Genomic DNA, 13,568 nt, shown 5'->3' with positions numbered 1-13,568 from the left:
AGACAGAGCAGAATATGAGAAAGAACATCAAGTAAGTTGATATGAAGTAATTCTTCCACCCAAAACACTGGTCAGTTTGGAAAAAAGTTAACCCTCTAGTGGTCATTGCTTCAAACATTCACAGCTACAGCTGGATGGGGAAGCCTGGGAATAAAATCCACAGAAATGACACTCCACGGAAAGAACAGCTTTTCTCTGGGTTTTGAATACACTGGAGTAAAGACATGGTACAATTTATAAGAGACTGTGTAGCTCTTGTTTCTACATGATAATAAGGGATCTAACTCAGGATTAATGGTAAATCAATCCTGTTTTGTAATAGATTTCCTCAGAACACTTGAGTAGCAAATATTTGCAATCAATATGAACATTTGTGTTACAGCCAGAACTTTGAATTCAGAAGGGAGAGTTGTATATGCTGTTCTCCCCACTCCTTCACCTCTCTTTCAATAAACAGGCAGCCCAGACTTTGCTCAAGTGAGTGGCTGTGGTTGGTTACTCTCCCAACTACTACAGGAACTTCTGGATTCTCAAGAACCATTTTAAACCAAATTCCTGCCTATGAAAAAGAACACATCATTCACATTTATTCTGACACTCACTCTACTTGCAACCCAAAGACAGATTTATTCACTGTCCTCTTTCAAGATCAGAAACTTCTGAGACTGAAAAAAACATGAAATGCCCCGTCAAAAGTGTATTCCATCCATCAGGAATCACAGGACAAGGAAATCCTACAGATGTGAGAAAACAAAACAGAACAAACCCCCCAAAAAACCAAACCAAACCAAAGAGCCAATACAGCGCTGTATGCTGGTTTGTCAAGATATATATTGCACATACCATACACTCTAATGTTTGTGTACTTTGAGGAAAGCACAGGGAGTGAAGGGGCATTGATCAAATCCAAATGCCTTCTCTCAAAAAGCTTTGGGTACTTCCCATTCTGCTTCAAATGTTTCTGCTCATGAATAAAAGTCACAGACAGACAACTAGAATCTCTAACTGAATCAAAGCCTGTCCCTGTAAGCATGTATAAAACCCCCTTTATATAATAAAAAGGAAAAAACCAAGTTTCATTTCAGACCCATCTACTAAATTTGCCTCAAGAAGGCTGTGACTTTTTGTCCCTGTGATCTCTGGAAAGGTCAGCTCTCCAGGTGAAGAACGCTTAGACAGCAGACACCAAAAATTATTTCTGGCACTCTGGAAAGTCCCCTTATATTTCTACTTTAGAGCACCAAAGACAAATCTAGTGCAAAACTCTAAGGAGGTTCCACCTCAGATTTGTTCTAATACTGTTTCTCAGAACATGCTATTTGTTATGTATTCATGGTGTGTTGGCCACAGCCACCAGCTAAGCACCCACAGCCCTTCACTCACTCCAGCCCTGTGGGGTGGGAAGAGAACTGGAAGAGAAAAGCAAGAAGGTCATGGGTCAAGACAAGGACAGTTTAATAAATGAAGGAAAGAGGATCAAAAAAATCCCCAAACAAGTGATGCAAATGCAATCACTCACCATCTCCCACAAGCAGACCAATACTCAGCCTCTCTCCAAGCAAGGACTACCTCCCCAAAATCCACTTTCCCTGTTTTTATTGCTGAGCATGACGGTTATATGGTGTGTAATATTCTTTTGGTCAATTTGGATCAGCTGTCTCAGCTGTGACCTTCCCAACTTCCTCATCCACAGCCTACTCCCTAGGGAAGCAGTGGGGAAGAGGAAGCCCTGACACCATGTGAGCACTGCTCTGCTTACAGGAACTCACCTCTCTAACTTTAGAGTGAAAAGAGGAACTTCTGGGAAGATGAATTCCATGATACACAAAATCCTGGATGCAGTCATGTTCCAGTACCTACAGTAAGAACCCAGACGTGCTACTGTTACACAGGAAGTACTGTAGCTGTGCAGCAACTATATTATTCTCTAAAACAAGCAACTGAAAACAGTCTTTGATGTTATTTCTTACTTGTCTCCTGCTTGGCCCAAACTTTTCCAAGCTGGAGGCCTGTCTTCTTAAACTGATTTTCAAAATTTCAGAATATACAATTAATCCAGTTCTCAGAACCTGAAAGCCCTCCCACGTGGTAAGAATGAAGATTTTGGTGCCTGAAATTTTGCTCTAGAATTGTGATGCTGTGATTAATCTTTTGATCATCTCCATGGAAATCCCCAAAAACTAGATAAATACTTGAGCAATCAGCTATGCAGACTTGCACATACTGAATAAAACTTCCATAACCCAGATAACTAGTGTGTCTATGAAAAACATGGGGTGTGTGCATAGTTGTGCAAACAACACTTCAGCTGCAGAATTACAGGTGTTTAAATGCAGCCAAGCTGATCACAATGGGCAATGCTGAAGGTGCCTTTTCCTTAGGGAAATAATTCCTTAAAGTTTGTTTAGGAACCTTCATGAGGTGGAAAAGTCATTTACCTTCCCCACCTTGAAATTCAAAAATTACACAAAAGAAATTTCAAGCACAGTGTTACCTCTGTGAATTCTCCTGACATCTTCTTCCAGGCCCTGAAGTAAATTTCTGAGATGTATTCCATCAAGGATCTGTATTGACACATGGGAAACACTTTTAAGCAAGCATCCCAACCATAGCTATCTACAATTCAGAGAGTTTTTTATAAGTACCAATAGTACCCTTAATTCTGTGCATCAACATTATTGAGATGAAATAATCTTTTCAAGTCTATACTGATCATTACAAAGTAACTGTTAATTAATGAACCCAAGCACTATTACATAACACAGGAAATATCTCTTATGGGGGGAGACTCAAAACACTGGCATAGATATTTTATCATTTATCCCACAATGAAAGCCTTAAATTCTTTATACAAACGTACAGGTATATATTATTCTAACTGAAAGCATTAGAAAGCCTCTGATTTAAATATGAATAGTTAATTCTGTAACATTTCAGGGAATAAGAAAAAAATCCATTTTTTCCATCCATCAGCCAAGTTCTCAGACTATGACTGGTCCTGAAAATCACTTCATGTGAGCACATCTGTATCCAGAATCCTACCAAATTAAATCAGAGGTTGCTCATAGGAAAAAACAGCAACCACTTATAAAAGAAGAAACAGGTCTGGGATTGTAGGATGGACCTATAAGCACTGCGAGTAACCCAGTCCAATTTCTATCAGTCATTTGCTTTAGCTATGACCAAAGAAGCGTTTTACTGTACCTATAACTGTACCCTGAGGCATGTCAAAGAACTATTAAATGAAGCTGCTAAAAGCACATGGCAGTCACAGTCAGCAGATCTGAAGGTTTCTGGGCTCTGATATATTTATCAATACACCGGATATTTTTATAGAGTGAAACAAACAAGATTTCAGCCGAGCTCTTAACCATCATTAAGTACTCTAGGTGTGATGCATACCTTGGAAAGAACTGTAATTGGTTTTTAACAGTTCCATGGATCATCCTAATGAAGTTTATATTCCAGCTGAACAAAAAACTCAGGAATCTTCTTCCCTGCAGGGAGAGGAAAAGAGAAAAAAAGAGTAAAAAACAAAGAGAAGTCAGATCTAAGGAGAATTCCCACTTTAAGAGATACCTCAAAAATCAGTAAATACAGAGCTTAAAGATCAAAAGAAATTACATCTTCAATTTTAAAAGTGTAGGTGAGATGGAAAAAAATTAAAGATTTTTAATTTTTAGACAGAATTCAAGCATTACTCTCACATTGTAGAGAAAACACAAACCAAATGGACACATGGATTACACATCTGCCTGCACTTCCTCAGTGTCCGGTCTGTTTTGGCATGACTTCCATTGGTATTCCATAATCATAAAGGACTGTGCAACTCAGGACCCTCGTTAAGGCCAGAACATCAGAGCTCTGCCAAGTGCAGAGTCGTGCCAGTGACAGTGAAAGAACAGATAAAACACCACCACAACTCTACCAGCACTGGATATGGAAACATTTTTTGACAAAACCACAGAGAACAGCTGGGCCACTGAGGACAATAAATGCTCTGATTAGCAAGGACAGTTCCTTTGTTACTGCATGAAAGGTAATATTGCAAACCTCCTGGAGTTGCTTTCATTCATGAGAACAGAAACACTTCTTTCTCAAATTAGTTTTCTTTCACTTTAGCAAGTCAGAAACAATGACGACAAGCCTGACATGCAAGAGAATTTTTACAAGGCAGTGAAAGGCTGTGGATGAAGGAAAAAAGCCATTGCTTTTCTGGAATCAGCAAGATCTGCCCGTGGAATTGGAGCCTTACAAAGTATCTGCACAGGCAGCCCCACTCCTGGATCATCTACAGAGGAAGTGAAGGCACCCAGCTTCTGAGATTTTAAAATGCTGCATCACACATCAGAGTGAGTCAGCCAGCTGTAAATGCCCTTTATACCTGTCAGCTTTCTAGCCAAAAATAAATCAGGAAAATTAATAAGGAAGTGCAACAGTAAAGAGCAGATTGGCAGAAGTGCAAAAGGGTCGCTGAACAATTAGCAGGAGTTCAGAGGCACTTCCACTGAGAGCTGGACCAACAGTTGTATTCACACCTATGACAAAACTGAGAAAATGGAATGCCAGTCACACTTGGAGTTGGAATGTCCCAGAGTAGGGGGGAGGGAAGGAAGTACATAGTTGGAAACTGCCCTTTAGGGGAATTGACAGCTTAAATGCCTTTGGATCAAGAAGTAATTCAGAAGATCATAACAATCAAGACCTAAAGGCTAAATACATCAAGATCCTTGTCTACAAGGTCTGATGGAATCCTTCCTGTTGTCAGTAAGAGTTGCTTCTATTTAAGAGAGAGAAAAAAACAAAAACAACTTACTATTTCCTACTTTGGTGATCTAGTGTATATATATATGCATACATATATATTTATGTACATCACAGAGGATCACTCCACTAATGCAGCCTGAGGAGCCTCTGAGAAATATTCCTCAGAGTTGAACAGCACAGCCTGGGAAGGCAGAAACAACTGAACTCCTTGATCTTGCAACAAGGTGTAATTGCAATTCTGTATCTGTTCGATCTGATTTAGAACCAGGATGTTTAGAAAATTCCTGACCCTTCCCTTCAGCTTTGCATATGATCAACCAGTCCAGGCAGTTAATCTGTTTGAAAAATAATCTTACTATGAAAAAACCAGCTACCTCCTTCAATCAACCCATGTCATAGCTGCTTGAGCATTCACACTGTGGAAAGGAAGACAGGAATGCTCAGAGCCACCAACTTTGTGGCAGGCATCCAAAACCTGCACTGACAAACATCTCTCCTAATTCACTTGCTAACCCCAATTTTAAAATGCCATATCCCCACACTGCCACAATCATGCAGCATCCTCAGAGTTTATCTTATGACAAAGGTTTGTATACTCCATGAAACAGAAGACATATATTTTAAATAACCAAGGAGGAGTTGGACCTTCAGAGACAATGCCAGGTGGTCTGGTCACCTAACCAGAAAAAAAGGCTTGGATACCACCATCCTGGTGCACAAGCACGATCTAAAAACTCCAAAACAGCAATTGTTCACTGAGAGAAGTGTATGTAGTCAAATAAAATAATTGTCATTTTGCTGTGAAGTTCGGTCCTTTTTATGCTACTTCCAACACAGACTATGGCAATGCAATGTTCTAAATGGAATCATTTAGAAGGAAAATTATTTTGCTACTGTTATCTGTCTCCAATAAAAGAAAAACCTGCTGTAAAAGAAGAGAATTATACCAGGGAATTGTTTTAAGTATTGAGGGACATGCACTGAAAGCAAAGCACTTGGTTCTCATTACCTCAAGATACAAGAACCAGACTAAAGATTTAGACATATATTTTCACACTTTAATGTGGAATAGAAATAAAGGTTTTTCCAAATGAAACAGAATATTAAGCATTTATAGCCTGGAGTCAGAGCTGATTTGCCTCATGTTGCTATCTACTGTACTGTAAAAAAAGACTTAATGCAAAACTATTACAAGCAACCAAGTCTCACTGGCATAAAAATCACAGAAGGATAAAAATTTGCTTACCTCTTCTTTCTTGATGTGTTTTACACTCATAAAACACTGAAGCAACAAGTCCTTGATTTCATTACTCTCCTCTGAATCATAATCAAAACAAAGTAATGCCTGATGCAGATTCCACAGACGAACTATATCTGCACCCTGACAGGAAAGAAGCAACTCCCATTATAGTGAAGAAGGTATTGCTTTAATGCACAGGCACATTTAAAGGATTTTAAATAATGAATTTGAAATGCATTGTTAGGCAGAAGATTTTTAGATTGTAAAAATTATGAGCATTAATTTCATCACATCACTGGGAAGAAAATATGTGTAACTGCAGAAATACTGACTTCCACTAAACAAAGACATGCTGAAGTACAGAAAGAAATCTGCCATTTCACACAAAATACACTAAAACCAGATTATTCCACTTCTGAAAATTCATAGAATAAATGTAGTTAACAGGGAGAACCAGAAGAAAACATAGTTATTAGGGAAAAAGAGAAGAAATAAATAAGTAAAGGATAGATCTATTGGGTTAATGCAAAAGATGGATATCACAATAGACCAAGTAACTCATGCATTTAAGAAAAAAAATCAATTTCAGTCCAATAATAGAGAAGGAAAATTATTTGTAGAAAGATAAAGAGTGACATAAAATGAAGCTTCCCACAAAACTTGTCTCTGTGAGTAACCAAATACAGTACTTAAACCCTGGATTATCTAAGAGAGTTAATTGCTATTGAAACCTTGGTCATTGTACTGGACAAAAGAGTGAAAAGATATAAAACAATGCAAAAAAAGAACCCCAGTTCACTTGTGAAACTGATGCCAAAAATCTTTAAAGTTTGTTCTAGAGAAAGCAATATTTCATGGGAGGGATTATCTTTCTTGAGTTATTAAAAAATAATCTGAAAGTCAATATAGCTTCAGCATACCACAGCAGCTTTATGCAGGCTTTTTCTAAGCAGAATGGTGAACAGAGTCTTCCCCAGAACCTCCTTGCCTTCCAGTCCCTTCTGCCACCACAGATCACATACGTGTTGGATAGCATCCTGTAGGGTTTTTTCAGATGCAGGCAATGCAGGAAGAATATCTACAACAGCAATAAAATAATTATTTACTGCAATGAACCAAGCTATTCGTGTAAAACAGTAGCCTGTTAGTACACTAACTGTACTTCACAGTGAGTGTCAACCAGCTCTTGGCTGACACACTTTAATGACTTATTGACACACCTTAATGACTTATTCTCACTGCAGGTATTAAGGCAGCTTTGTGAGCACTCAGGGTCTGGCCAGGTTTTTCGATCAGTAATAATGGAATCATAAGTTTTGCCTTTAAAATAATATAAGCCATGGGATAATCAAAGTTACGTCTAATCGAGTGAACAGCTGGGAGAAAGAAAACTATTTAAAGTTCCAACTTTTAATTAGTGCAGCTGATTCTTAAGTAAATGCTGCCTTAACTTTGTCTCAGTAAGAGCTCACATCAATACCAACTTTTCTCCTGTGAATTTTGTCTCACAGGACAGTTGGATTTCAGTCAGATCACACAAACAATCCACTAAACACATTTGTAAAATGCTGCCTTCTGTACAGATAAATACCCACCATTTAATATAAAAACACATTCTAGAAGAGCTTTGTAGTTTACATTTTCATCCACTTCAGGTATGGAAGCAGTCACGACAGCTGTCACCCCTTGGATCACTGCTACAGTTTGTTTCTGAAAGAAAGCAATGTTGAGGAAAAAATAAACCCCAGCAACAGAGAGCAAAGCTCAATCGTTATTACGCTTCCACTCTGAAGAAGGAGAATACTGGCACCCAAAACCTATCAAATAACAGGTAAAGGAATAGGTTTTCAAAGTACATCTGCTTCAAAAAGTTTGAAGAGGGCTTTCAGCTGCAGTTAGTAGATAACTGTGACTGTAGATGTGTATCCATTCCTCCACTAAAAACCTCATCTGCAACAAACCCACTCAAACACATCCATTTCAGAGCTAAAGAAACCTTAACTAGCAGGGCCTTGTACAACTCAGGAACGTGTAGATGTGCTCCCTTTGGATCCAGGTCTGTGATTCTGTAGGCCTCTGAACGTATGACTGATTTTCTACAAGCCTCCAGGTCTACCTAATGGTTTCCCCAGTACATTTCTTTTCCTCCTTCAAAATTAACTAACCCTTTTGCACTCAAGACTACATAGACTATAGCAGAAGGAAGTACATGAGGGTCTGAGTCAGAGAAATTCTATATAGGCTATATTTGTGGAAGGGACATTTAATCTAGATTTCATGATCTTCATTTGAAAAAATGGCCTAACAAATAAGGCAGTGAATTTCTTATAGTATATGCCAGATACTTATGAACATTTGCAGTATCAACATTCACTTACTGAAGTAAGACAAACAAAAAAGCCCATTCAACTCTACTGAGAAAACTGAGTCACATCTTTCATAATTAAAATTATCAGCAGATCTAGTCTTTTATAGTATAGACCAATCATAAGTTCAGCTTAACCCAAGCATAAACTAAGTCAGTTAAAAATGGGCTGGGAGGTGATGTTTGGAACTGATCTTATTTGATAAGCCTTGCATGTTTCCAGACACTATGGAAATACTTCATTTTATTTCCGCAAAAATATGAAATACTCATCCTATTTTCATTTTACAAGATTCTCACAATTTGTGGAGTTATCTCGACTACCATGTGATCATCACTTTCCTCATCTCCAGTCCTCGGGCACGTTTCCACAGGGTTCTCCCTCAAGCTCTCTGTCAACAGCTGTGTCAGTCTCTCCCACAGCACTTCCTTTTGCTTTCGTGGCAATTCTTGAAGGAGTTCGTTCAAGTCAAAATGATCAACTGTGTTTTTCTGTGAATGGTCAGAGGATACCACACAATTCCACATCAGTGAAGTGGTTTATATTTTATCATCATATTTTCTAAAATTAACAGGTTTTTTTTTTTTTTACATTAAGGATTAACTTGCAGTTATAGAAGTTATATTTTTTAAAAAAATAGCATAAGAAATTCCTACTACTTGACTCTTTATCACAAAGCAAGACTGCTGCTCTTGAGACAAAAGCCCTTGACAGCAATGGAGACATTTTCCATATCCTTAGCTAAGAAGCTCACAACTGCACAGAATTAAAGTCCCTGATCATATCTTTGCTATGTTAAATATAGATTGATGGTGCCTGTTGAAAGAAACTCCTTAGGCAAGGACTAGAAATGGAACGGTCAGTACATCCACAGGACACAGCACTACGGACTCAGGAGAAAGATCTGCACATCAAGAAGGACATTGAGGGGCTGGAGCAGGTCCAGAGAAGAGCGACCGGGCTGGGGAAGGGACTTGAACACAAATCCTGTGAGGAGAGGCTGAGGGAGCTGGAGTTGTTTAGCCTGGAGAAGAGGAGGTTCAGGGGTGACCTCATCACTCTGTACAACTCCCTGAAAGGAGGTTGTAGCCAGGTAGGGTTGGTCTCTTCTCCCAGGCAGCTCTCAGTATGACAAGAGGGCACCGTCTTAAGCTCTGCCAGGGGAGGTTTAGGTTGGATATTATGAAGAAATTCTTTACAGAAAGGGTAATCAGGCATTGGAATGGGCTGCCCAGGGAGGTGGTGGATACTCCATCCCTGGAGGTATTTCAGAAGAGACTGGATGTGACACTGAGTGCCATGGTCTGGTAACTGTGGTGGTCATGGATCAAGGGTTGGATTGGATGATCTCAGATGTCCTTTCCAACCTGGCTGATTCTATGTCACTGCACTGGTTTAACCCTCATTGCATCCCACTCCTGAGCACATCACCCCCCCACTCTCCTCTTCAGCTCTGTTGGCATCAAAGGGTAGGAAAGCTGATGGGAAAAGGAATATGCAGAGAAAAGATGAGAAGGAAAACTGGGCACAGCCAAGAGGAATTACAGATGATTTTCGAGATGTAATTTGCAGTACTGAAATAGAAGGTTTACTGGTTAAAAACCACTTCAGAGGAAAGAGGGAGAATGTCGATGATCTTGAAATAAAAATATTTTTTCCTAAGAAACAGGAGTCAAAACGAAAAAGTCAAAGGTAAAAAGAAAATTAGAAAAAAATGAAAGAAGCAGCACTAAGTATTAGAAAGTTCCCAGAAGGGCATGAGAAGAAAGATCCTGTTACATATTTATAAGAGAATTTCTATCTTATTGTACAGCTGGAAACAAATACAATAAACCAAAGGCCTCACAGGGAGTTCTGCAGTCCTTTCCTTCAAACAAACCCATAAGGCAGGATATTGAGATTGTACTGTTTTGAATAAAAAGAATGAATTCATAATAACACTAGAGCTTTCTAATCTTTCTTTGGGATGATATGAGATAGAATTATTCCAAAATCTATAAGGCAAAAGAATGACATTGAGTGATAGTCGTATCTGTGACTCCTATTTTTCTGTCTAATAATGTATTTTCTTGAATTGGAACAGGATTTAGGGGGAAAAAACAGCACCTGATAAAGACCTCAATGAGCAGCACCAATATTTTTAAAAGATTAGTAAGAAACAGAAGTGAAAAGCCCATGACAAACCTTGAAGGAAAATTAGCAAACCCCAGGAATTTCAGAAGATGTAAATTAAATGAAACATTGAGAAAAAGGCAAAGAAAATTTAAGGGGGGTGGTGTGAGTGTGTGTGGACTTAGAAATCAGACATTGAAAGAAGTTGGATGCTAAGACTAGAACTTTAAAAAAGAAGTTTAAAAGACGAATTCTGAGGCTAAAGCACCAAGAAAGTAAAAAAAAGCAGAGCAAATATACAAAAACTAAGGAAAGCAGTGAGGCTCTAACCACACTTTCTGCTTCTTTCTACATTTATATATCCACATCCAAAGGGTAGAATACACAACCACAGCCTCCTCCAGAAAAGCAGTCAAGAATTTCTCAAGGGAGATCCTAAAAGGAGCATCCTCATCCTAAGATACACACTCCCTCCATCTCAGGGTTTCAAAAGGAAATTAATAAAACAACTCAGGTCTCTTGGACACCAAAAAATAATCTGGATATTCATGTTCCCTTATGCTACAAAGGCATGAAAAGAGTTTTAATCAATATTCTCATTATGGCTGTTGACAAAGTTTCCAGAGATATTGGCAACAGCTGAAAACTGTTGCAAGAGAACTCCTGTGAATTGGTGATGAAAAATAAAAGGATGAAAAGAAAACAATTTTCAATCCAAACAGGCCAAGATATGTTAAGATGAATTACTGAATGCAGATGGCAGAAACAACACAACCAAATTGATTGAAAAGGAAACACTGCAAGCACGGTTTGTTATCCTGAACAGAAGAGTTTCTTGTTAAAGTGTTCAGAGTTGGGGAAAAATGGGAAGGAGATTTTAACCACAGGATTTTTTGGAGATTTTAAGGAGATTTTAACCTGGTAATAAAATTGTCATCTATAATTACATACAGGCATGCAGTTGGAAGAAATAACAAATTTCTTGGAGAGATTCAATGATGTTTGGGAGATGAACTTTTCCAATCTTATTATACAGAACGTGGTTGTGGGTTTAATACATTTGCTGCATTAGTAAATTAGCTCAGGCCTCTTTAGACACAGAGGTCAACTGATCCACTTACTGTACCCTGATACAGATAATAGTAGGAAAATACTGACTAGAAAGTTAGGAAACCAACTTGGCAATACCATTTATGAAGGTGAGCAAAAGATATTCAGAAGAAATCAGATCTATCTTAATATCAAACAGACTGAAGCTTAGTGAAAAACACCACAATGCAGTTATCTGTCATTATTATGCAATATCATACACACAGTGTGACAATGAACTTTTAATAGTAGACTTCAGGGGATTTCTTTTGTTGTTCCTCCCACTTCTCTCCACGCTGCATTTAGAGAGAGCAATCTGCCCCTTCTTGGAAGCATTCAGTGATAAAATGAACAATTAAGGTACAATTAAGCCTAGACCAAAGAACAAATGGACAGCCAAAACTATTACATGAACGAACACATACTAATGAAAGATACCTCTGCTATGTTTGTATATTAACTCCTATTCATGACAGAACAACAAACTCTTTCATAGGCCGAAATTTAAAAACACAACACTGCAATCAGTTGAGTTTCTTTTTAGTATTACCACAGTACTAATAATTTATTAAAAAAAAAAAACTAAACCGTACACGGAACAACCAAATGTCTGAAAAATTACTTGGTTTATAAACAGCAAAATTTCAGCTTCTACAACTTTTTCAGCCTATGTTCCCTTAAGTGCACATCCTGCACATCTGCAAGTACCAGACATAAGGACTTTCTGTCCTTATGTCACACAATTTCTGCATCAATAACAGCCTTACGATTTCATAGGTGTGTCACTCCACAGACAAGTGCACACTGGGTTACTCACAGGATTCTGAGTGTAACTCAGGAAGTCTTCAATTGACTCTTTAGACACAACTTGCAAAAAAGCTTCACGTTTCATCATGAATTGTTTTTCCTTGCTCTATAAACAAAACATTAGACAATGTACTGTATCTCAAACTAAGATCATTTTGGTCCCAGTTATAGCTTTATATTAGTTATATATATAGCAATTATATATATATTATATATTATAGTAGTTAAATACATATATATTACATAGTTATACAAATTTTCCCCTCCAAAATACTGAATCAGCATCTAGATTCACAACATTCACCAGGCTGCAGGGTTTGCAAACTTTTCTGTTTAATTGCTTTTTTACTAAATAAGTCTTAAAGCAGAGCTTTTGCTAGGTAATTTTTGATGGATTTTTTTTTTTAAAAAAAGCACAGTTTATTATCCAGCACATTTAAGCTGGCCATCGGTCCCGACAACAGCATTTACTTGCATGAAAAGTACTGAGGGGTAGTAAAATATTCTCCTCCTGTCAAGTGAAAACTTTGGGAAACGGGCTATGCCACTTTTTGATGCCAAGAGCTTTACTTGCGCATATCCTAAGCATTCCCTCCACCCCGGGTGATTCCCGACGTGCTTCCCCCATCCCTGCCCGCTGGGCCACAAGACAGCACGGGGGCCGCTCCTGTCCCCGTCCCGGGTCCCGCGGGGGCTCCCGCCACAGAGACGAGGGGGAAGCCGGACGGGCCGCTCTTACCTCGGGCTCCCTCAGAGCGGCGGCACCCTCACGGCCCCGCGGGGTGGGCTTCCAGCGCGCGGGAGAGGGGGCAGCGCCGCGGGGAGGAGACTCCAGCCCCGGGACCGCCGGGAGAGGACACGCGTGGACAGCCCGGGACGTGCCCGGCCCCTCCTGTCCCGGCCCGGCCCCCCCTCACCCGCCGCGTTTCGAATCCTCCCGCGCGGGGCGCTGAGCGCGGGCTGAGCTCCCGCCCCGTCTCGCGAGAGTTCGGCCGACATTTCCCCCTCCCACCCCGCCCCCTTTCCCTCACGCGCGCGCGGCCCCGCTGAGGGATGGGGCTTGTGCCTTCAACGCCCCGCAAGGGACGGTGTTCAAAAATCACGGAGTCACGGTCAGTGGGATGGGAAACGACCTCTGATATTATCCCGTCCAACCTGTGGCCGAACAGCACCACCACGTCAATTTG

At 39.6% G+C, this 13,568-nt stretch overlaps 1 protein-coding gene across 4 annotated transcripts in view; it reads right to left on the bottom strand.

Annotated features, from left to right (window-relative positions):
* The window catches only part of NCAPG2 (non-SMC condensin II complex subunit G2), a 42,781-nt gene extending 29,437 nt beyond the window's left edge, over window positions 1-13,344 (bottom strand). For 3 of the 4 annotated variants that reach the window (XM_027886122.1, XM_027886120.1, XM_027886123.1), the window contains exons 1-9: window positions 13,121-13,171; window positions 12,392-12,487; window positions 8,673-8,864; window positions 7,603-7,717; window positions 6,928-7,085; window positions 6,014-6,148; window positions 3,403-3,497; window positions 2,495-2,564; window positions 1,770-1,856 (exon numbers count right to left, since the gene is read on the bottom strand). In XM_027886122.1, the coding sequence (XP_027741923.1) occupies window positions 1,770-1,856; window positions 2,495-2,564; window positions 3,403-3,497; window positions 6,014-6,148; window positions 6,928-7,085; window positions 7,603-7,717; window positions 8,673-8,864; window positions 12,392-12,469 (930 nt within the window). In that variant the 5' untranslated portion in view covers window positions 12,470-12,487; window positions 13,121-13,171. Of the gene's footprint in view, window positions 1-1,769; window positions 1,857-2,494; window positions 2,565-3,402; window positions 3,498-6,013; window positions 6,149-6,927; window positions 7,086-7,602; window positions 7,718-8,672; window positions 8,865-12,391; window positions 12,488-13,120; window positions 13,172-13,298 lie in introns of those variants that run through there. The other variant, XM_027886121.1, reaches the window with a different exon arrangement.
* Window positions 13,345-13,568: the final 224 nt, after the last annotated feature.

Source organism: Empidonax traillii, unplaced genomic scaffold (genome assembly GCF_003031625.1).
Source record: "Empidonax traillii isolate 1590-97213 ecotype Southwest subspecies unplaced genomic scaffold, ASM303162v1 scaffold178:size2223814, whole genome shotgun sequence".
Classification (NCBI taxonomy): Eukaryota; Metazoa; Chordata; class Aves; order Passeriformes; family Tyrannidae; genus Empidonax; species Empidonax traillii.
Note: the sequence above shows the minus strand (reverse complement) of the source record. Positions and strands in the feature narration are given on the sequence as shown.